General features: G+C 37.2%; 1 protein-coding gene and 2 long non-coding RNA genes across 3 annotated transcripts in view; 1 reads left to right on the plus strand and 2 right to left on the minus strand.

Annotated features, from left to right (window-relative positions):
* The window catches only part of LOC145526101 (uncharacterized), a 118,132-nt gene that overhangs the window by 12,068 nt on the left and 84,257 nt on the right, over positions 1–21,807 (minus strand). The window contains exons 2-4 of the long non-coding RNA XR_014068690.1: positions 6,731–6,856; positions 5,966–6,438; positions 2,967–3,102 (exon numbers count right to left, since the gene is read on the minus strand). This is a non-coding gene — a long non-coding RNA (uncharacterized LOC145526101). The remainder of the gene's footprint in view (positions 1–2,966; positions 3,103–5,965; positions 6,439–6,730; positions 6,857–21,807) is intronic.
* Positions 1,280–17,888, plus strand: LOC145526098 (interferon-induced very large GTPase 1-like). Its single transcript, XM_081540918.1, has 4 exons — positions 1,280–1,405; positions 8,527–8,824; positions 12,917–13,017; positions 13,988–17,888. Exon 4 carries the CDS (start codon positions 15,059–15,061, stop codon positions 16,187–16,189), a length of 1,131 nt encoding a protein of 376 aa, XP_081397044.1. The 5' UTR covers positions 1,280–1,405; positions 8,527–8,824; positions 12,917–13,017; positions 13,988–15,058; the 3' UTR covers positions 16,190–17,888.
* Positions 10,825–16,540, minus strand: LOC145526102 (uncharacterized). The gene is made up of 2 exons (XR_014068691.1): positions 11,808–16,540; positions 10,825–11,040 (listed from the first exon to the last, which is right to left on the minus strand). It is a non-coding gene; the product is annotated as an uncharacterized LOC145526102 (long non-coding RNA).

Consider the following 21,807-nt stretch of genomic DNA (forward strand, 5'->3'; position numbering starts at 1 on the left):
TACCAGAATAGAGCTACTACCAGAGATATCTGCAAAGAGTATGAGAGCTAGGTATGATGGATGAAACCCAGCAGGGCTTAAGGATCATGAGTCTGCTGTCTGCCCCATTGTCTCTGTATGACCCAGAAAGCATTTGTTTACCAAACATTTGCTTTTCGTCTCCATTTCAACTGCCTTCTTCCTCTTTTTGAAGTCCCAAGCCAGTACCCCTAATACATTCTTTTGTCTTTAGCTGGAGATGGTATTTAAGCTGAGGGGTTTCTGCCATTTTAGCAAGTTAGTCAGTTTTCTTGGGTCCCTTTCACAAGTATAAAAGTTATAAAATTTTTGCTTGGTTTTCTTTGGTTTATCTGTCTCTGGGTTCCCCACTAGAAGAAAATTAATAGTTAACTTTTATTGAATATTAAGCAAGGGCCAAACACTATGCTACATGATTTACATGATTATTTACTTTTCAAAGCAACTCTTGGATATAAGTACTGTTTTATTCCCATTTCATAATTAGAAGACACAGAGACTGTGAAAAGCTAAGTAATGTCAACCACAAATTGGCACTTGCCATCTACCTCTACAAGGATTAAATCATGTGCTGCTGCAGGTGCTGATTTCCAACACCCTCTGAAAGGAGTTCAGAGTGGAGATTAGAAATGAGACACTCTCTGCTGGCAGGACAGGTCTTCAGATAGTTAAGACATTTTCAGGAACTGATTTTATGAGCCTAATTCTTGTATCTCCTCATACCTAGAAAAGAACTAAAGTCCTTCATGGTGATGACTGCTCCTTGTGACTAGCAGAAATCTTCTGGAAAAATATGTGCTTGATTGCATGTGTTCCCCCTTCACCAAAATGACATATATACTGATCTTCTGCCTGCCTCTTTGGAGCAGTTTCTCAGAGCTATCTGAGGTGCTGTCTCCTGGGCTGCAGTCTTCATTTTTACCTCAAATAAAATTTAACTCACAGCTCTCACATTGTGTACTTTTTTGAGTCAACAGTAACTTGCCCTAATTCAACTAGCAAGTAATCACACAGGGACTTAAGGTCAGATCAGTCTGAATACAATTCAATCCATTCTCTTATTTACTAGCTGGATGGATCTTAAATCCCCAAACTGAACTTTATTCAACAGATAATTAGATGCAATTAACAAAGTTTTAAATCAGGGGTAAGATAACACTTCTAGTTTTGCTCTGCCCCCCCCCCCCCGCCCCATCCTCTCAGCAGCAGGTGAGTAGGTGTTGGCTGGCAGTGATTTGTATTACTACACCCCACATTATTCAGACACATGTAAAAAAAATCAAGCTAGCTAGCTGGCTCACAAAAGACAGCCACATTTCTAACCTGCCAGAGCAATCTCCCATCCCAAGGTCTGACTGAACTGGAAGAAGACCTAGGATTCATACTTGTGAGTATCCTCTTGCCCAGGGGCCCATAATGGGGTTAGCTTTCCCTTTACCCATGTGGAAGATGGGAGCACAGCTGGCTAGGAAAGGTCTGTCCTTCTTGATTTGACTCTGTCTCTGTCTATCTGTCTCAGTCTTTCTCTTGTATATATGTATATGTGTGTCTCTTTCCTCATCATTCTCTATTGCTCTATTATGATTGCTCTCTGACTCGCTCGTGTCACTCTTTCTGTCTTTGTCTTCTTTGACTTACAGTTTGTTAAGGTCCTGCTTTAAACACATTTCAGAGTTCTTTGCTCAAATTTAGGAACCCTGGGAAAGAGTCCTCATTGAAGACTCCAGGTCTGAACTATCTCTGAAAATGTGAACAGTCTACAGAGGACACACAAAGACCAAAGTACATGTACAACTTGGGTCAGCATGAACTCAACAGAGAATATAGTGTGAGGCAGAGGGAAGGTCTCTGGATAGGCTCAGAACTGGGTGGAACTCATGGCTTAGCCAGGAACTAGCCTACCTCTAGGTCCAAGATTTCCCATCTGTAAAATGGAGGGACAGGCTAGACAATCTCTAAGTAATTTCCCATGAAAGTTGGACTCTCCTAAAGATTGTGTAAGAACTCTTCTGTCTTTAAATTCCTTGAAACCTGGGTCCATTTTTCGGCTATCATTGTCACTGGAACTGAGCAATACTGGCTTCTGCTCCCATTATGTTCTACTATGTCCCCTACTGTATCTATTTTTGTCTTAAAATACACAGGTAAATCAGATCTGTGTCCATGTCTTCCGCCAGACATTGAGCACTTGAGGAGTGGGATTTTATCTTATTAGATTTGCTTAAAAATAGCTTTTTATCTAAGTAAAATGAATGAATTGAATAAATAAATGACAATAATTGCTGTATTCTCTGGGCTCCTATACCACACTATAAAATAATTGCATTCAAGCTTAATCATATTCATGCCATGGTTATATGTGCCATTTTTCATAAATCTATTGAGGATAGGAAAGATATCCCATTTCTCCTTTATTCCCCATTATCTGCCACAGCTCCACAGAATATATTGAATAAATACTTATTTTTAAATGAAATAGTGAATATTTCTCCTGGCAGGGCCCACTCAGTGTTCCTTAAATCCTAGGAAACTAGGGTGGTGGTGGGGTATATAGGCTAGAGAAGAATCTAGTAGTCACCCATATGGAAGCACTGTGTGTAAATATTTAATAGTTGATAAGGTTACCCAAAAGCCTAACAGCTGTATATCAGCTCTGTATAAATAGGGCCTGCTAATCCTTTCTCTGAGCATATTTTCCCTGACTGATTGCATCTATTTTTTATTATACTGACTGTTATCTATATGCTGATGACTCCTTATTCTAAATCTTCAGCCCAGACAGGTTTCTGGTATGCAGGACCATCTAACCTGCCTAATAGCAGGCATCTTCACTTAGATGTTGATGTGGTAGCCAAGGGCATTTATTCTAGAGCCAGGCTTTCATAGAATCTTGAACAAGTTACATCTTTGAATAATCACCCATAAAATAAAGATATAATAATACTTACCTTAATAGGTAAGTTTGTTACCAGTATTAAATTAAACAATATAGGGACTTCCTTTGTGGTCCAGTGGTTAAGACTCTGTGTTTCCACTGCAGGGGGCATGGGTTCAATCCCTGGTCAGAAACTAAGATCCCACATGCTATGTGTCATAGCAAAAAAAAATTAAAAACAAAAAACAATACATGTAAAGTATGTAGAAGAATGTTTGGAAAATACAAAGAGCACATGTTAAGCATTATGTTAATCTCAAATTCAATCTGTTAAAATTAAATGAGGCATCTTCCTTCAGCTTCAGATCTGCTCCATACCTTGTAGTCTCCTACAAGGCATTGGGCATTTCAATAAAATGCCCAATTAAGTATAAACCTAGGAATCACCTGCAAGACCTTCATTTCCACAAACAATAAAAAAAAAAAGTTATGCTATTTATTTAAAACTCTTATATATGTTTTGATTCTATATCTTTTTCTCTGTCCTTCCTAACACAGTTCTACTTCTTGTCCTAATCATTAGCCTCTCTTTTCTCTCTCTCAGATGCATATTTTTCTTATATATCTGATAGGCTAAATAATAGTCCTCCCCTCTCCCAAAATATCCATGTTCTAATTCCTGGAACCTATAAACTTTATATGGCAAAGGGACTTGCAGAGGTGGTTAAATTAAGAATATTGGGATCATATCCTGAATTATCCAAGAAAGCCCTAAATGCAGTCACCTAAGAGAAAAGACAGATGGAATTTTTACTACAGAAAGGGAGAAAGCAATGTAACCACAGAAGTAGAAACTGGAATAATGAGGTCACAAGTCAAGGAGTGCCAGTGGAAGCCAGAAAAGGTAAGGAATGGATTCTCCCCTGGAGCTGGTTCCCAAAAAAACCATACGTCCTGCCATACCTTGATTTTAGTCCCATAAGACAGACTCAATATAGAATTCTGGACCCAGAACTATGAGATAAAAAAAAAAAATTTTGCTGTTTTAAGCCACTAATTTTATGGTAATTTTTTAATAGCAGCAATGGGAAATTAATACAATCTCCTTCATCAAAAATTTCTCCCTCCCTATAGGATCATTCCTACCAAGTGCTTTGCTAAATCCAACACCTAAAATAAATTTTCTTAACCACATGACCCATTCCTGTAATAATAATCCCGTTACTCTGCTTATACTGAGAGCAAAAAATATTGAAACACTTAGCTGATCATCTCATCTCAAATTTTCTGTTTATGTACTTCCATTAAGCTTTTTCCCCCACCAGTGAAAAAGGCTTTTATCAAGGTCATCAATAAATTTCTTCTTAAAGGACACAGTGATTAATTCACTATCTTTATCTTCCTGATGCCTCAGAAGCACTTAATATGGTTGATCACATCTTTCTTTTAGAAACACTTCCTTCTCCAGAATTCAGTGAATTCATATATGCCTCATTCCCCACCTCCTCTGCTTCTTTTTAGTCTCCTCTTACCTCTCATCTAAGTGCTGGAATGCTGCTCACCTTCAAGGCCCTTCTTTCTTCTCTATCTATACTTTTTTCCTAACCAAGCTTACCAGTCCCATGCCTTTAAATACTAAATATGTGCAACTCTCTGGTCTGTATCTCCAAATTGGACCCACTCCTTTAAAGGTATGCCCACTTTAGTCTACTTACCACCTCCACCTGCCTACCTAATTGATACTGTAAATTAAATATGATGTCCAATCTGCTTATATAATAAACTGACCATCTCAGGGCATGACACCAGAATCAATCTATTTACTCAGATCAGAATCTTAGAAGTCATCTGTGTTGGTTTTTAATCTCTGCACAACAAATTAGCAAAAAATTAGTAGCTTAAAACAACACCAATTTATTATTTTACAGTTTCCATGGGTTAGGGGTCCGTGTAAGAGTTAGATAAGTCTTTTGGGCAAGATTGCAAAAGGCTGCAATTAAAGTGTTTTCCAGGCTCCTTATCTCATCTGGAGCTCAGGGTCTTCTTCAAACTTCATTTAGGTTATTAGAAAAATTGAGCTTCCTTCAGATTATGACTTAAGTTCTCATTTTCTTGCAGGCTATTAGCCCAGAATCACTCTCAGACCCTAGGAATATTACCCAAACAGGCAGTTCAACACATGGTCTCCTCCAGATCAGCAAGGGCATACCTTCTGCTGCTTCTTACCGCTTTTAAGTGCTTATCTGATTAAGTCAAAGCCATTCAGAATAACCCTCCCCCCTTTTTTCACATGAGCTGTGCTGTGTTTAGTTGCTCAGTTATGTCCAACTCTTTGTGATTCCATGGACTGTAGCCTGGCAAGCTTCTCTGTCCATGGGGATTCTCCAGGCAAGAATATTGGAGTGGATTGCCATGCCTTCCTCCAGGGGATCTTCCCAACCCCGGGATCAAACCCAGGTCTCCCACTTTGCTGGCGGATTCTTTACCTTCTGAGCCACATAAGGTAACATAATTTCAGAAGTCATACCCCATCATATTTATAGAACCTGCCCAAACCAAGGGGAAAAGGACTATATAGGGCATGAACACAAGAGAGGGTGGGGTGGACTCTGTCTTAGCATCTTACAAACCTGCCTACTACATTATCCTTGAGTTTTCACGTTTCTTCACACCCATAATGAATTCATCAATAATTCCAGACGGCTATGTCTATAAGATAAACTCTATATATGACTATTGCTCGTTATCTTACCTGCTAAAAAACTTAGTCAAGCTACCATCTTTTTGAGATCATTGTCTCTTAATTGTTACCACTGCCTCCTTGTGGTAACTCGATTCTCTGTCCTCATCCAGAAGACAGAATGATTTTCCTAAAGCTCAACCATATTACGTCACTCTCATGTTTAAAATGCTCCAATTGCTTCCCACAACACATAGAAGAAACCCAAAATCTTTATCATGATCTAAAAGGTAGAACATGAATCACAACTTCCTGTCATCTACTACTCTTTCCTGTTTTTCAATTTTGCGCCAACAACAGAAGGCAATGGCACCCCACTCCAGTACTCTCACCTGGAAAATCCCATGGATGGAGGAGCCTGGTAGGCTGCAGTCCATGGGGTGGCGAAGAGTCGGACACGACTGAGAGACTTCACTTTCACGCATTGGAGAAGGAAATGGCAACCCACTCCAGTGTTCTTGCCTGGAGAATCCCGGGGACGGGGGAGCCCCGTGGGCTGCCGTCTATGGGGTCGCACAGAGTCGGACACAACTGAAGCGACTTAGCAGCAGCAGCAGCAGCAGCAGCAGCAGCAGTGGCTTTTATTTTGTCCCTCAAAACATCCAACTGGTTTCTGTTTCAAGCTTTTGCATTTGCTATTTCCTATTCCTGGAAGGTTCTCCAAGTTCTTCACATTCCTCTTATCTTCTTCTTTCAGGTTTAAACTTAACTATTGCATCTCCTGGCTTCTCTGGTGGCTCAGCAGTAAAGAATCTGCCTACCGATGCAGGAGATGCAGGTTTGATCCCTGCGTTGGGAAGATCCCCTAGGGAAGGAAATGGCAACTCACTCCAGTATTCTTGCCTGGGAAATCCCATGGACAAAGGAGCCTGGTGGGCTAATACAATCCATGGGGTCACAAAAGAGTCAGACACAATTTAGGGACTGAACAACAACAACACTGCATTTTCAGAGTAGTCTTTCCTAAACATCCCCTATCCCCTGGCCCCTAGTAATGTTTCACCACACCATATTCAATCATCTTTATAGCAGAAAAAGCACATTAAGATTTTTATTTTCTTGATATTGTCTTTCTCACGCATATCCCAATATCCTACCTTGCCCTGGAATGAAATTTCTTTGTGGAAAGGTATTCCGTCTTGCTCATAACTGAATATCCAGCACATGGATCATTTCATGGTGTATGGTGAGTGCTACCCAGTTATTTGATGTACTTTTTGGCACTGAAAGAAAGAAAGAAAGAAGTAAATTTATAGAGGACATTTTTCAGAAATGGGGGGCAAAAGAAGCAAAAGTTAGGGGTTTTTTGACAATTATAACTATTTTAAAAATCATTCTGATGTGTCCTGAAGTGTACACAAAGAGGAGTAATACATTGTCCGTTGGAAATACTGGAAGAATCATGGTTTTGGGATTTGAAAGACTTGTGATTGACTTTTCATTCTTCCCTTAAAAAAAAACATGTAAACTTGAAAATCTTACTCTGTCTCATCCTTGGCTTTCTTACCTATAAAATGAGATAATATCTAATTTTTTATTAAAAATAAATGCAATACAGGCTTCCCTGGTGGTCCAGTGGCTAAGACTCCATGCTCCCAGTGCAGGGGGCAAAGTTCAATCCCTGGTCAGGGAACTAGATTCCACATGCCACAACTAAGACCCAGCACATTCAAATAAATAAATAAATAATAAATATTTTAATAAATAAATAAATGCAATAAATTGTGCAAAGGATCTGCTAAAGTTTTCAGAATGTAAATGATGCTCAATACATAACAGTTTAATTAATAGTGTTTAATTAATAGCCTGTTTAATTTTAGTGTTCTCTATTTAACAGAGGAAAATAATTGAAGTACATAGATAGCTATAGTAACAAGGCAAAACAGAAGTATAATAAGGATTGTGAAAGTTGAGAGCTAGGTAGTGTGTCAGAGAGGGAGATTTCCTCCTCTATCCCTCTTAAGTTCTTGTGGATGGAATAATAATAAAATTGACATAAGACAGATGAACAAGAGAGAAAGAAACAAATTAATTTGTGTATATGAAGGTCTCATGGAAATGGGATCTAAGAAGTGGACAAAGCAGGTAGCTTTTATACTTTTTAAACAAAGAAAGATTAAATTTGTGAGAAATTGACAAGAAAAAGAAAATTAGGTTTTGGATGTTCAGTTAGCAAAGAACCCAAGCAGATTTGGGACAGTAAATTTAAAAAGTAACATGGTTTGTTTACACAAACTTTTCAGCCCAAATTCCCCATCTCTGGCAATATCTTCAGATGCAGGGAATGTACCTTTCACATAAGAGATTTATTTCCTGCTTTCAGGGGGATGGGGAAAGAAGGATCAGAGTGTCTCACTTGCACTGGTAGTTTCTTAAGTAACTTTAATTCAAAACAATCCATATGCCATTGTTGAATATTTTGGGGTGGTCTGCCCTGAGCTCCAACAGTAGCATCACACCTTCTGAGGAAAATCAAAAGAGTTATATTCTTTGGGACCCCAGGGGCTATAGCCCACCAGGCTCCTCTGCTCATGGGATTTTCCTGGCAGGAATACAGAAGTGGGTTGCCATGTGCTCCTCCAGGGCATCTTCCCAATACCAGGGATCAAATCCAGGTCTCCTGTGTCTCCTGCACTGAAGGCTGATTCTTTACTACTGAGCCACCAGGGAAGCCTGGAATGCAGGTTAAGTAGCCCCACAGCTCTGAGAAACATCCCTTATGTAAGGACTATGTATTATAGGCACATAGTTGGGGGCCCAAGCGTTTTGTTTTTGTTTTTAAGCATGGCATTCTCTGATCTCCACTTCTTTCACTCACTTCTCTTAAACCATCTGCCTCATATGTGTTCTTCCATCATTCCTGTGATCATCCATAATTATCTCTCCATTTCAGGTCATTTCCCAGATGCACAGAATGGAAAGCACACTGAAGGCATGCCTTCTTCACATCCTGGAGGATCTTTTAGAGGAGGAGTTGGTTAAGTTCAAATTTCAACTCACAAACATAGCTCTAGCTGAGGGATACAACCATATGCCTTGGGGCACTATCCAGCAAGCAAACCCAGTGAGACTTGCTGACCTACTGATCCAGTATTATGGGGAAGAATACTCCAAGACTGTGACTCAGGAGGTCCTGAAAGCCATAAACCAGCGCAACCTAGCAGAGAAGCTCTGCCAGGCAACGGAAAAACGTGAGTCTAGACCAAACCTACTCCCATCTGCAGACATGGCTCAAGGCTTTTCCTGAAATCTCTGCATCTTAATTAATTCAACACACACATTGAGAGCATAAAATATAACAGGAGTTGTGTGTCACAGTGCTTTTAAAAATTATCTTTGAGATAAAGTTCACATCTTTCCAACATCTTAGCCATACCTGAGTTTGATTCTGACGCTTATTCTGTCTCTTCAAACTGTGGGGGTTTTGGTTTGTTTGTTTTTCAGCATGCCTTTTAACTTTTTGTTGAAACTCAAAAGAAACTGAGGTTGATAGACCTTTAGAGTGAAGTTCTATATTTATCTGGCTAGGAGTTAGGCTGTGCTATTTACTCTGGCATCAAAGACTAAAACTTCCTCTAATGTCCTTGTTTTTTATCCTCGTTGTATTTGAATTTCCACAGAAACTTCTTAAATTAAGTCTGAGATATGCAATCTTCTCAAGTATATTCCCCTATTATTATAGGAATATTATTATTATTCAGGAAATTTACTAATAGTGGTAAGGTAGGGAGGAAGAAGATGTATTCTATAGTCCAATGATTAGGTCTCAGTCTTTTAGTGAGCCCATGCCACTTGGCAATGATCATCATAGTCTTAATTCCTACCCATTATTCAAGCTCCAACTGAAATGCTACCTCTGTAACCATTCCTGTTTCTACCTCAACTGAAAGTACTAGCCTTTTCACCTAAATTCACTGTGTGTTTTCTCCTCAGTTCTTATTGTCCATATTGTTGTTTCCTTTTTTAACTATAATGATAATCTGCTCAATAAACACTGAGAAGAATTTGAAAAAAAATAAAAAACATCAGTAATATCACCACCAACAGACAGACACAAAAAACAATGTGTCATATGGTATCTTCACTGGGATTAATTTTTTTTCACCTAGATTATACTCTATATACAGTTTTATAACATTAGAAATTTGTGGGGGCTTAAAGCATATAACCAGCTTTTCCCAAAGCAATAAACATCAACTCTTAAGTACTATTTTAAACTATTTTATTATCCCATCCTGTTGGTGCTCTGTAAATAATTTTGCCAAAATGCCATTTAAGATATTGTTTCCAAAATATGAACATTATGAATAATGTTGTGAAGATCATCTTAGTGATAGATTTTGGTGCTCATTTTATTTCAGTCCCTTAAATTCCTAAAATTGAAATACATGAGTCAAAGAGTATGAATATAAATATAAATATGTATTTATATTCATACAATTATTTTCAAATAATTTTTTAGAAGTACTATATTGACTTGGTCATATAGAGTGTATAAGCATGCCCCTCTTACTGTACTCTCAACAGCATGAAGCAATTTTTAAATTTTAATTTGTAAGGGAGACTGTTAACACTTTAAAAATATTTAAATGTATATTAAATAAATTTTCACTTTATTTAATAAAATAATTCATGAATACAGTAAAAATTAAAGCATACAGAACATTACGTTGACCCTTCTCTCACAAAATAACCCCTTGGAATTCAGTGTTTCTTTTGGTGGTTACTGACATGTCTCTGAATATCATGCTTTTACCACTCTTCTATAACTTTATCAATATTAGGTCTACTAGTTCAATCATTTTATCATTATCAACATCATTATCAATATTATTCAATGATATCCTACCATTAGGAGGTAAGCCTTTTGCTCAGTTATGCCACTTCTTACTTCCCCATCTACTCTCTTCCCAATAGCAGTATTTTTTAGTTTATATACAGGTTACATTTGAATTTTATTTTTTAAACTTTTTATTTTGTTCCATTATGAGCGGTACTACCTTGAAATTCCCTAAAATACTTTTACATGGTCAAAGCTGAAAAATTTTTATTTCTTGCTTGAATCATAATGAAAATCTTGCATTTTTTATTTATAGCTTGTTTCCAAAAGTTGAAATTGTCAACAATTTATACTATTATACACATGTAAATTTTATTCATAACAGAATCAAGTGGAGTTCAGTTTTTGTCATTTTATTTTTTGTTTGATGGAAACTTCTCATAGTCATATTTTTTTGCACGTACATCTTGATCACATCCTTATATTCTTCCAATATCTCCAATATCCTACCAAGTGAAGGAAGTCCTCTATGCTTCCATTTATTTCTTAGATAATTTTCTCTGGAGCCCACCTAATAAAGGGTATGTGGACAGCAAACTTTCTAGGTTGTTAGTTTTTTGACAATAACTTTATTCTCTAGCTAGTTTAGAATCGTTTTAAATGTATTATTTTGCTATTTGCCTGTTAGACATGACTGATGACATACCTGAAAGATGAGTATGTTAGGAGTTATAGGTGTAAAATAATGAAATATTTGATCTGCAAAGGCCATGGGGAAAGTCAGAGCTAGGAAGGGAAAACATAGCTTTAAAACCTGTGTGCCATTTTAAGAGTTACTTAATCTTGGTAACTTTTATGCCTTCTCTTTGTAAAGTCAAGTCTTGGCTAAAATAAAAGTATTGGGAAATTTTCTGCAAAAGAAAAGTCCTTGATTTAGCATTATCTACATAAAGGCTTTAATTTGCATAGTATTTGCTGAATTGGGGACCTCCGGGTGAATTTTATTTTATTCATTTTATTTTTAAAGCCTGGTGCTTTTTATCACCTCTTCTAATCATTTAATGTATTTGTTTGCAATTTGGGGTAAGACTTAAAATCAGTACTTTTTCACTGATGTTTTAGCTGTACATTTGCCTTTTTATTCAACATGTGAAGTTGTACTGTGGCTCATGCAATAGCTATCACTTAAGCATTTCTTACTTTAAATTAGTGCTATAACAGACCACTGTATATTTACTTCTCACTGTTTGAGTTTCCTGTTTTGTTTCATACAAGTCACATTCTTATTTTAAGTGCCTTTTAATTTTAACAGTTCACTTTTTACAATGCTGTTTAGTGAAGTTATTTATTAAATAAAGATGCTTAAAATATTAAAAAAAAAAAAAGAAAATAACTTTATTCTCAAACTTGATGAGTAACTGGGATGGAGTTAGGGTTCTAGATTAAAAATCCTTTTACGTCGTTATTTGGAAAGGATGACTTAATTGTCTTTGTTACTTACTGATGGTGAGTCTGATGCCAACCTGATTATCATTCTTTTGTTGGTGGTCTGTTCAGCACCCCATCCCTATCCCCAATGATTTTAAGGTTGGTGTTCTAAAATTTATCATGAAGTAGAAATTTCTTTCCCCATTTCTTGTGCTAGAAATTTTAAAGGCCTTTTAGATATGAATACCAGTGTCCTTTAGGCCCACAATGGTGAAGGTGAAGTTTCACAGTCTTGGCTACAGGCTGATTTCCTACTGAGCTATAAGTAAGTCATTAGCTAGATACTAACCTTATTCTCAACCAAACCTTAATTTGAATCAGCCTAAATCTCATTTTTTTCCAAGAACTGATTATCACATGGACCATCATTAGAGTTGAGCTAGGAGATTCAGGAATAATCAGTGAGAAGCCTAGAAATATGAGGTGCTAATAAACTGGATGCTCAATATTTTGGCAATAATACAGGAGAAATATTTGACTGCTTAAAAGCATCATTTCTAACAAAAAAGAAAAAAATTGATATCCTTAGGGAAGTCTCTTTAACAACTTTACTTGGATTTCCTTTCTCAGTAAATTTAAAAGTATGGGGAGGAAGAGAATTTAATTATTAAGAGCCATCACAAGCCTCTCCAACACTCAGCATAACCCCAAATCAATGTGCTATGGCTGAGATTTCTGTATAAATAACACTCTATTTGTCAGCAATAGCCTAGTTACTTTGACTCATCCTCCCTGTTTGACCACTATTTTTTCTGTGTCATTTTTATACCCAAGACCTCTCAGTCTATGAGATGGTTATTCTTATTTCCTAATCATTCCCATAACATAAAATGCCTATATCTTTTCTTGGGTCATTCTTGGGAAACAGATGCTAATGTTGAACTTATTGATATTAAGCTGCTGGCACCAAGCTAGTGATTGTAAGTGGGGAAGGCGCTAAGCTTCAGCAACACTGCAATTCTGACTCCATGTTTTACTAATGATGAGAATAATGAAAACTATTTTCCCTCCAAAGCTGGATCTACCACTGAAAAAATTGTAAAAAAGACAAATAAGAGGAAGCAGGAGAATAAAGCAGGACCGAATGAAGATAAATGGCAACTAACAATGTCAAAGGTTTGTAATTTGCCCTGGGGAAGATATTTTTGCCCTGAAATTGAGTGGAGTGTCTAGATCAAAGGATGCTCAGAATCTCAGAGGTTTGCTGGTTTCCAGATCCTATAGCATGGCATGGTTGTTCCATGTTAGCACCAAATGTCTCCAAGGCGTTTTGGAGAAAAGAAAGATCCCAGAGAAATCTGGCTGTCACTCCTGTCTCTGTTGCTCATTCTCAAGCACACTGCTTAAATTTTATGAGTTGCTCTTCTCCAAAATGGGAATAATAATAATAGGGGCATTATGAAAATTGATGGTCACTAAATAAAAACCAATTCATTTTCTTTTCAGTTTCTCTCACTAAACTCATTTTCTGCTTCTGTCCATATATACTAGATTACTTTCTATTTCCTAAGCATATCCAACTTTGACAATATCTGCTTTGGCTTTTCTGTTCTCTTTTTGTAGAATGCCCCCACCCACTTACTCCTTTGTGTGATAAAATCCCATTCATTCAGTAATATATTAATAGCTTGCAAAACAGTCAACACAATACCTACATTGTGGTAGGTTCCCTTCTATTTATTTCTAAATTTTATTTTCCACCTACATTCTTTTCATGATTATAGGTTACATCAGTTTGGTAAAGCTTTTCCTCATTTCGCATCTCAAGAAAATCTAATCACTTCTTCAAACGTGTTGCCAGTACACTTTGAACTTTATACCATTTATGGTCTCAGACTTGTATTGTGGGGCCATACAATTAACTACTTACTTATTCATCTCTCTCAAACTTTATTGGTAAGTTTTAAGCCCTCCAAGGCATGACCCTGTTTTATACTTCATTCCTTGGTCATACTATTGCCTCACACATAAAAGGACTCAATTTATTTTTGGAAAGAATATGTGCATGTATTCATAAATGATAAACAATGAAAACCCTTTGATATAGAAAAATAACAGCCATTATCATTGTCTTTTTTCTTTCTAGAGATTTAAAAATATCTTTCAAACTAAGTCAAAGAAAACACCCAATGAAACTGCTTCTTCTCACAGAGACACTCAACTAGTCAATAATAAGGAAGAAACAATCGAAAATCAACACTTTCCTGACTTGATCAAGTGGCTTAATCTGGAAAATTATTATCCCAAAAAAGTGACTAAAGTAAATTCTCTTTTGATAAATAAGACCTTCCTCCATGGCACTCAACCAAGAGCTGAGGAGGAGCTGCCATTTTGTTTTCTAGAGAAACTTTTGGTATTAGATTGTCATTTGCGATATCAAGTTTACAGAGGTAATATAGACAGAATACTTACTGTGTCCCAGACACTGAGAACCACAGAACTAGAAAAATCACTTGAGGACTTTTTTATTGTCAAGGAAACACAATCAACTACAGTACCAACTTGCATCCACCCAATGGACATACAGATGGCAATTTTTCACTGTGCAGACGACTTTACAAGACAGTATATTTTAACCAAACTTTCCATTTGTCAATTTGCTCTCCCACTTTTGGTGCCACATCCTTGAACTTTTCAAATTGAATTCCCTCTTTGGTCTCTGAGGCAAATCAGGAGAAGCTGGAGAGAGGTGGAAAAAATAGGATGGGAGGAAAAAATTAGGAGTTATAACAACCAGCTGATCAGCTGGCAACCTACACACACTGTGTCTTTCATAAGAATTGGAAATTATGCCTCTACTTCCAAATCACAGATTTTGAATTCACTCCTGAGTAAAAGCAAACATGACCATTTTTTCCTCCATCATTCTAGGGAAGACAATAATAGATGTCTATTGGTAGATGGTATGGTGGAAATCTGCTGGTTCTGTCCAGGTGGGAGAGCTGAGGACAGATTCGAAAATTATATTGCCTTCACCAATCTGCATGGAAATGCTGAAATACACGAGAGGCAGGTAAGGTTCCTGCATGAGGTCTCCTCAGTCACTGTTATCCTCCTGGCAACTTCTGATTTTGACATAATGAATAGCTCCCTTCTACTTGAATTTTGGAATTCACCCAAACCTCTCATCTGTTTGTTTGAAAATGCATAAAATATTATGGATAAGAATTATGCTCACAAAGTGAGAATTGGAATTAAGAATCTAAATAAGATAGAATTAGCTGATAAAATTACAGCTACATTAGCACAGCTGCTAAAGAAATCTGGATCTCCTTATAGTCTGAGTAACTGGGCCAACATGGCAAGGAAGTATGAGTTTATTATTGATGAGGACCAAAGAGATTGCCAAGAAGCAGGCAAAAAAGCAGACATCCTTATGGACATCTTGAGAAAAGTAAAATTATCTGAGATAAAGGGGAAGTTACTACCTCTTCAAGGAGGTCTATGGCATGACTGGTGTAAGAAGGATAAAGAACTCCATCAGCTGCAAGAAAAAGGAAACAAGAGCATTGAACAATACAAGAATGAAATTGAGAAGGAAAAGCTGAAGATACGCTGTGAACAGTATCACAAAGTCATTAACCTTAACGACCTGATGAAGTCCCTGCTTGAAAGCCTTCAGTCCCACCTGGAGACCCACACAGAGCTCTACTTTCTGCAGGCCCTGAGTATGTCAATGGACCAACCAACCACAACAGAGTTAGAGAAGCTCCACCAAAGACACAGTTCTTGGTTGGCTCAAGTACGAACAGAAAAGCAGAAGCAGTCAAAGAGAGACTCCCTCAGATGCTGGGAGGCTGAGCTAGAAGCTGTTTCCAAAGAAATCAGTGATTCCACCCTAGGAATTGAGCATCTCTTGAGAGAGCTGGGTCAGATCTATGAAGCTTTGGAAGAAGCTTCCTCCCAAACAAATACACTGTTTCTTTCTCTTCCCCAAATGGCTGCTGACCTGATGATAGCCAGGGCTCCCATTGAACTGATGGATGGTGATGCTTCATATGTGCCCCTGAGGTGGGTGGCAGCTGTTTTTGACAAGGTCTCTGAAAAACTTGGAGACAAACGTGTGTTTGTTCTCTCTGTCCTTGACTTGCAGAACTCAGGAAAGTCTACTCCACTAAATTCAATGTTTGGGCTGCAGTTGAGCCTTAGTGCTGGAAGACATACTCGGGGTGCCTGCATGCAGCTTCTGAAAGTGGACAAGATGCTCAGAGAACAGCTGGGCTTTGATTTTATGCTTGTTGTGGATACAGAAGGACTTCAAGTCTCAGAGCTCATGAACAAAGCATAACATGAGGAAAATGAGTTGACAACCTTTGTTATTGGACTTGGAAACTTAACTCTAATCAATATTTTGGGAAAGGATCTTTCAGAAATACAAGATATTCTGCAAATAGCTGTCCATGCCTTTCTCAGGATGAAACAACTGAGTATCTCACCAAGATGCCTATTTGTTCATCAGAACATAGAAGAAATTATAGATAAAGATCAAAATATGGAAAGGCAAAGGTGGCTGCAAGAGATATTGGATGAAATGACAATCACAGCAGCCAAACATGAACAGTGCTCAGAGGTGTGTCACTTCAGTGACGTCATTAAGTTTGACGTCAAGAACCACATCTATTACTTTGCTCACCTCTGGGAAGGATCTCCCCCAATGGCCCCTCCTAATCCCTGCTATAGCCACAATGTTCAGGAGCTGAAAAGCAGGACTCTTAAGCATGCCAAAGAAGAATCCAGAGGAAGTATTTTGAAGATATCAGAACTTAAAGTCAGGGTACGGGATTTCTGGAAGGCCTTAGTGAATGAGAACTTCATTTTCAGGTTCAAGAACACTCGGGAAATCATGGCTATGAATAAACTGGAGACCGTGTACAGGAGCTGGACCTGGGAGCTGAGAAGTCATATGCTGGACTTGCAGAATCAGCTGACCAACCAGATTCAGAAAGGAGAAGTTAAAGAGATCAAGAGAAGCTCAGTTGAGAATCAAGTTGTGGAAAAACATGAAGCCATTAAGCAAGAACTTAAAAGATATTTTTGAGAAGATAGAGATAGAAATATCTTGTCTCAGAGGAAAGGAATATTTAAAGATGATCTGAAGAATCTTAAAGAGGATCTTATAGTAGAAACTATGAGAAAATGCGAGGATCTAATTAATGGAAAGAAAATACAAGACCTTTTCAAGGAGCAAAGAGTAAAACTGGAACATAAGTTATTAGAAAAAATCAAAGGGATGGTTAAGTCCCCCTGTAGGAAAGAATTACATGATAAGGAACTGAGAGAGATGTTCAACAAGATCTGGTCAGAGAACATCTCCATTCTGTTGCCTCCCACACTTGCATCTGCTGAGGGGCCTGATATTGATATTGAGTTAGAGAATGTTCTCCTGGAGCATTTTAAACAGCACCCCAATATTGTGAACAAAATTCAGTATCACGGTACAAAGAAAACATTTTCTATCAATTATTCTAAACATGCTATCACCTCTCAAGATTTCCAAGTATATGGACCCTCTGAGGAAGAGTTTGAAAAAGATATCATAAAGGAGACAACAGCTCAAATTGTGAAACTGGTTCAAGACATCATACACAGAAGAGAACAACAGAATGAGGGTTACAGTTCTAGTTATTTCCATGAAATTCTGCAAGTGATCCATACTGAAGCTGAGGCTGCATCTCAAGGAGTCAGATTTATGCTGACAAACAGATTTAAACTAGAACTTGCTCTAGAGCTACTGAAAGAGGCAGCGAACAATTTTAAAAAGTTGTGCATTGCATTCAAGACAGCCAACAACCCTGTTCTATATTTAGAAAGTAAAAGAGAAGAATTTTTAACTAATTTTAAGTTGGCCTACAAAAACTTCCAAAACACTGACTGATGTCCTTTGGGGTAAAGAATTTCTGCTACTTTATTAACTGGGATAAACACCTGAGAAGCTTATCTATTCTTCACCTAGCTTTTTTATTCCAATATGAAATGAAAATTAAAAATATATACATATATAATATGTTATGCTACTAAAATAAAAATACATATAAGCTGTGAAAAAAAATCATGCTATTAGTGTTATCAAAAAAACCCAAAAGTCCTTAGAGTCAATCCACTAAAGAAAATTATGAAACTTTACTGACACACATAAACATCAAAATAATAGGAGCCAACCACATTTGTGGAAGAGAAGTTGCAGTAACAGAAAGTGGTCATTTTCCCCAAAATGAATTTGTAAACTCAATGAAAGTATGGCCAAAAACCTGACAAAGATTCCATGAAACTTTAAAAGAGTATAAGAGGTGGGAGGGAGGTTCAAGAGGGAGGGGAATATCTATGACTGATTCATGTTGATGTATGGCAGAAATCAATACAATATTGTAATTATCCTCCAATTAAAATATAAATTTTTAAAAGATTACATTAAAATAATTATTCATTTCTAACTAAAGAACCCAATATAATCAATACTGCAGGAAAAAGAAACAAGATACCCAACCATACAACCAAGTCTTTTAAAAATCCATACTACTTAGAATAATCTAACAAAGACAGAGAGAAGACAAATATAGCAAAGCCACAGAACAATAGTTTAGAAGAAAAAAATCTTGCATGTATACAAATTTGCATACACAGAGGTTGTATTACAAATCAGAAGAGGAACATGATTATTAAATATATCAGGACGGAAAAAAATCAACAATGTGGATTTGTTGTGTCCGACTCTTAGCGACCCCATGGACTGCAGCCTACCAGGCTCCTCCGTCCATGGGATTTTCCAGGCAAGATTGCTGGAGTGGGGTGCCATTGCCTTCTCCTTTCTATGTACAGTATCATGTAATTTGCAAACTGGGACAGTTTTACTTCTTTTTTTCCAATTTGGATTCCTTTTCTTTTTCTTCTCTGTTATGACTAGGTCTTAACAAAAAAATGTTGAATAGAAATGGTGAGAGTAGGTATCCTTGTCTTGTTCCAGATCTTAGATGAAACGCTTTCAGCTTTTCACCATTGAATATGATGTTAGCTGTGTGTTTGTCATAGATGGCCTCTTTTATGTCGAGGTATGTGCCCTGGAAAATCCCATGGACAGAGGAGCCTGGTAGGCTCCAGTCCATGGGGTCGCTAGGAGTCGGACACGACTGAGCGACTTCACTTTCACTTTTCACTTTCATGCATTGGAGAAAGAAACGGCAACCCACTCCAGTATTCTTGCCTGGAGAATCCCAGGGACGGGGGAGCCTGGTGGGCTGCCATCTATAGGGATGCACAGAGTCGGACACAACTGAAGCAACTTAGCAGCAGCAGCAGCATGTGCCCTTTATGCCCACTTTCTGGAGAGTTTCTATATAAATGGGTCTTGAATTTTTATCAAAAGCTTTTTCTGCATCTACTGAGATGATCATATGATTTGTATTCTTCAATTTGTCAATGTGGTATATCACACTGATTGACATGTGGATATGGAAAGCCATAGGATAAATCCCACTTGATCATGGTGTGTGATCCTTTTAATGGATTGCTAGAATTGGTTTGCTAGGATTTTGCTGAGGATTTTTGCACCTATGGTCAGCAGTGATACTGGCCTGTAATTTTATTCTTTTGCAGTACTTTTGTCTAGTTTTGATATAGGGTGATGGTAGCCTCATAGAATGGGTTCAAAAGTGTTCATTCCTCTGCAATTTTTTGGAATAGTTTCAGAAAGATAGGTGTTAACTATTCTCTAAATGTTTGATAGAATTCACCTGTGAAGTCATATGTTCCTGGACTTTTGTGCATTGGTAGGTTTTAAATAACTGATTCAACTTTAATACTGATAATTGGTGTGTTCATATTTTTAAAATTTCTTTCTGTTTCAGTCTTGGAAGATTGTATCCTTCAAAGAATATGCCCATTTCTTCTAGGCTGTACTTTTTATTGGCATACAGTTGCTCATAGTAGTCTCTTCTAGTCCTTTGTATTTCTGTGGTGTTTGTTGTAATGTCTACTTTTCTTTTGTGATTTGATTGATTTGAGGTCTCTTGCTTTTTTTCTTGATGAATCTGGCTAAAGCTGTATCAAGTTTTCTTTAGTAGCATGTTGTTTCGCTACCATGTGTGTTTTTTGCAGTTTTTTTCATTAGAGTAATCATAAAAGCAGGAACAAGTCTGTTTTGCTCATAAATTTATTTCTGTATCTGATACATAATAAGAGTTCAATAATTCTTTTAAAAAAATACGTAGTCCTTTCAATCCCACATTTCTGGTAAACATATATTTAAAACCCGTTTGGAATCTTTCTTTCTCCTCCCCAAATATGTGTCTAATGACTAAGTAACTGCACTTTACCCACCTTTATTGCTCTGCCATCAGTACTGCCAATTGCTGAAATTCACTATTTCTATAGCCTCCAGGCATTTCATTCTCTTCTAAAACAAACTTCCTCAGCCTCACCACTCTGGGATGTAGTGTCTCCATTTTTCAGCATTGGCACTTGGCAGAGTAGATGATATCAGATTTTTAAAAGAAGTAAGAATAAAAATCACCAATTCCCTCAAGCTCCACAAGTAATATTGAGAGCTGCTCTAAATCTGGCTCTCTCACAACAAATCCTGATTACCAGCACCTAATTTGGAACACTTTCCTACAATAGGACTTACTCTTTGTTGATTAATTTCTTAGTCATTTTTTATCATCCTTTCTATGTTCTTCTTGTACCTATAAAATACATTCTGAAGCCCTTCTCTCTCCCCATATTTACTACTAAGGACCAGTGTCCATTTTATAGTCCTTATAAATCTCTAGACATTGACAAATAGATACTACCATACCATAAAAGCTGATTTTATGATGTATAATTGAGATATTAATAACCTATGACTAAATTTATAATTTTACCAACACTCATCATTACAGTAAAAGAAATTTCTACTTTAGGTTTTACTTTGTGATCCAAGTCTTTTGCTATCTATCCTAGACTTATAACATCTACCGAATATGTTAACATCCATTTTCATTATATTTATGTATAAGTAGAAACAGTATGGAGGGTGATATCAAGGACAAAATAATATGGTAAGTAATCAAGTATCTGCATCCAAATCAACATCAGTCTATCAGTCAATAATAATTGGTTTCATCTACCAGCTACCTTCTAGCCACACCATCATGAATTCCACATTTCTACCACCTCCCTCTAAACATAACAGAAGAGAGTCAATTCTTTGATTAAAACAAGTTATTTGTCTATACATATCCACTTGCACTTAAATCTGCCAACATTTATACTTATAGTAGACATATCTTTGGAATGCTGTGGAAGCAAAGTGGTATCCTACTCCTAGCAGAAATGAGATTTAAAGTGATCACAATGGTCTGGAATTCTTGGGTGTAATACCTTTACTGGCTATTTTACCTTTTATTAATATTGAGTCATTCTAAACTTGACTCTCTGGAAGCTAAGAGAAATCATCTTGCTAATATCTCCACAAAGAAGGCTGCCTTTAAAGGGAAAAATAACAGCTAAATCTATGTCATGGTCCAAAGGGATATTTCTCTAAATGATAATTTAGAGAAGCTGGCTAAAGAAGCCTAACAGTTGGTTTCAGAAAAGGAAAACAAAGATTGGAAATTCAACAACTGTTGACTTGATAACAAGAGGAAGTTCCACTTAGGACTAAATAAAAACTTAGTGTAAATGAGCAGAAGCCTGCCATGACCTCTGCCTCTTGTTTATAGAAAAATTGTAGCCTCCTAGGCCTCACCCAAGTTCAAAAGAGCAAATTTAATCAGAGAAGTGAGAAAATACAGAAACAAAGGGAAACAGTTAAGTAAGACAAAATAATAATAGTTAAGTCATACAACAAAGTCAAGGACTTCAGTTTCTCTCAAAGGCTATATCTAATATTCTGAGCCATATCCTTGAGCTGTCTTGCAGATATTGAAG

This window comes from Giraffa tippelskirchi, chromosome 11 (genome assembly GCF_054371585.1).
Source record: "Giraffa tippelskirchi isolate mGirTip1 chromosome 11, T2T-mGirTip1v1.2.pri, whole genome shotgun sequence".
In the NCBI taxonomy this organism is placed as follows: domain Eukaryota; kingdom Metazoa; phylum Chordata; class Mammalia; order Artiodactyla; family Giraffidae; genus Giraffa; species Giraffa tippelskirchi.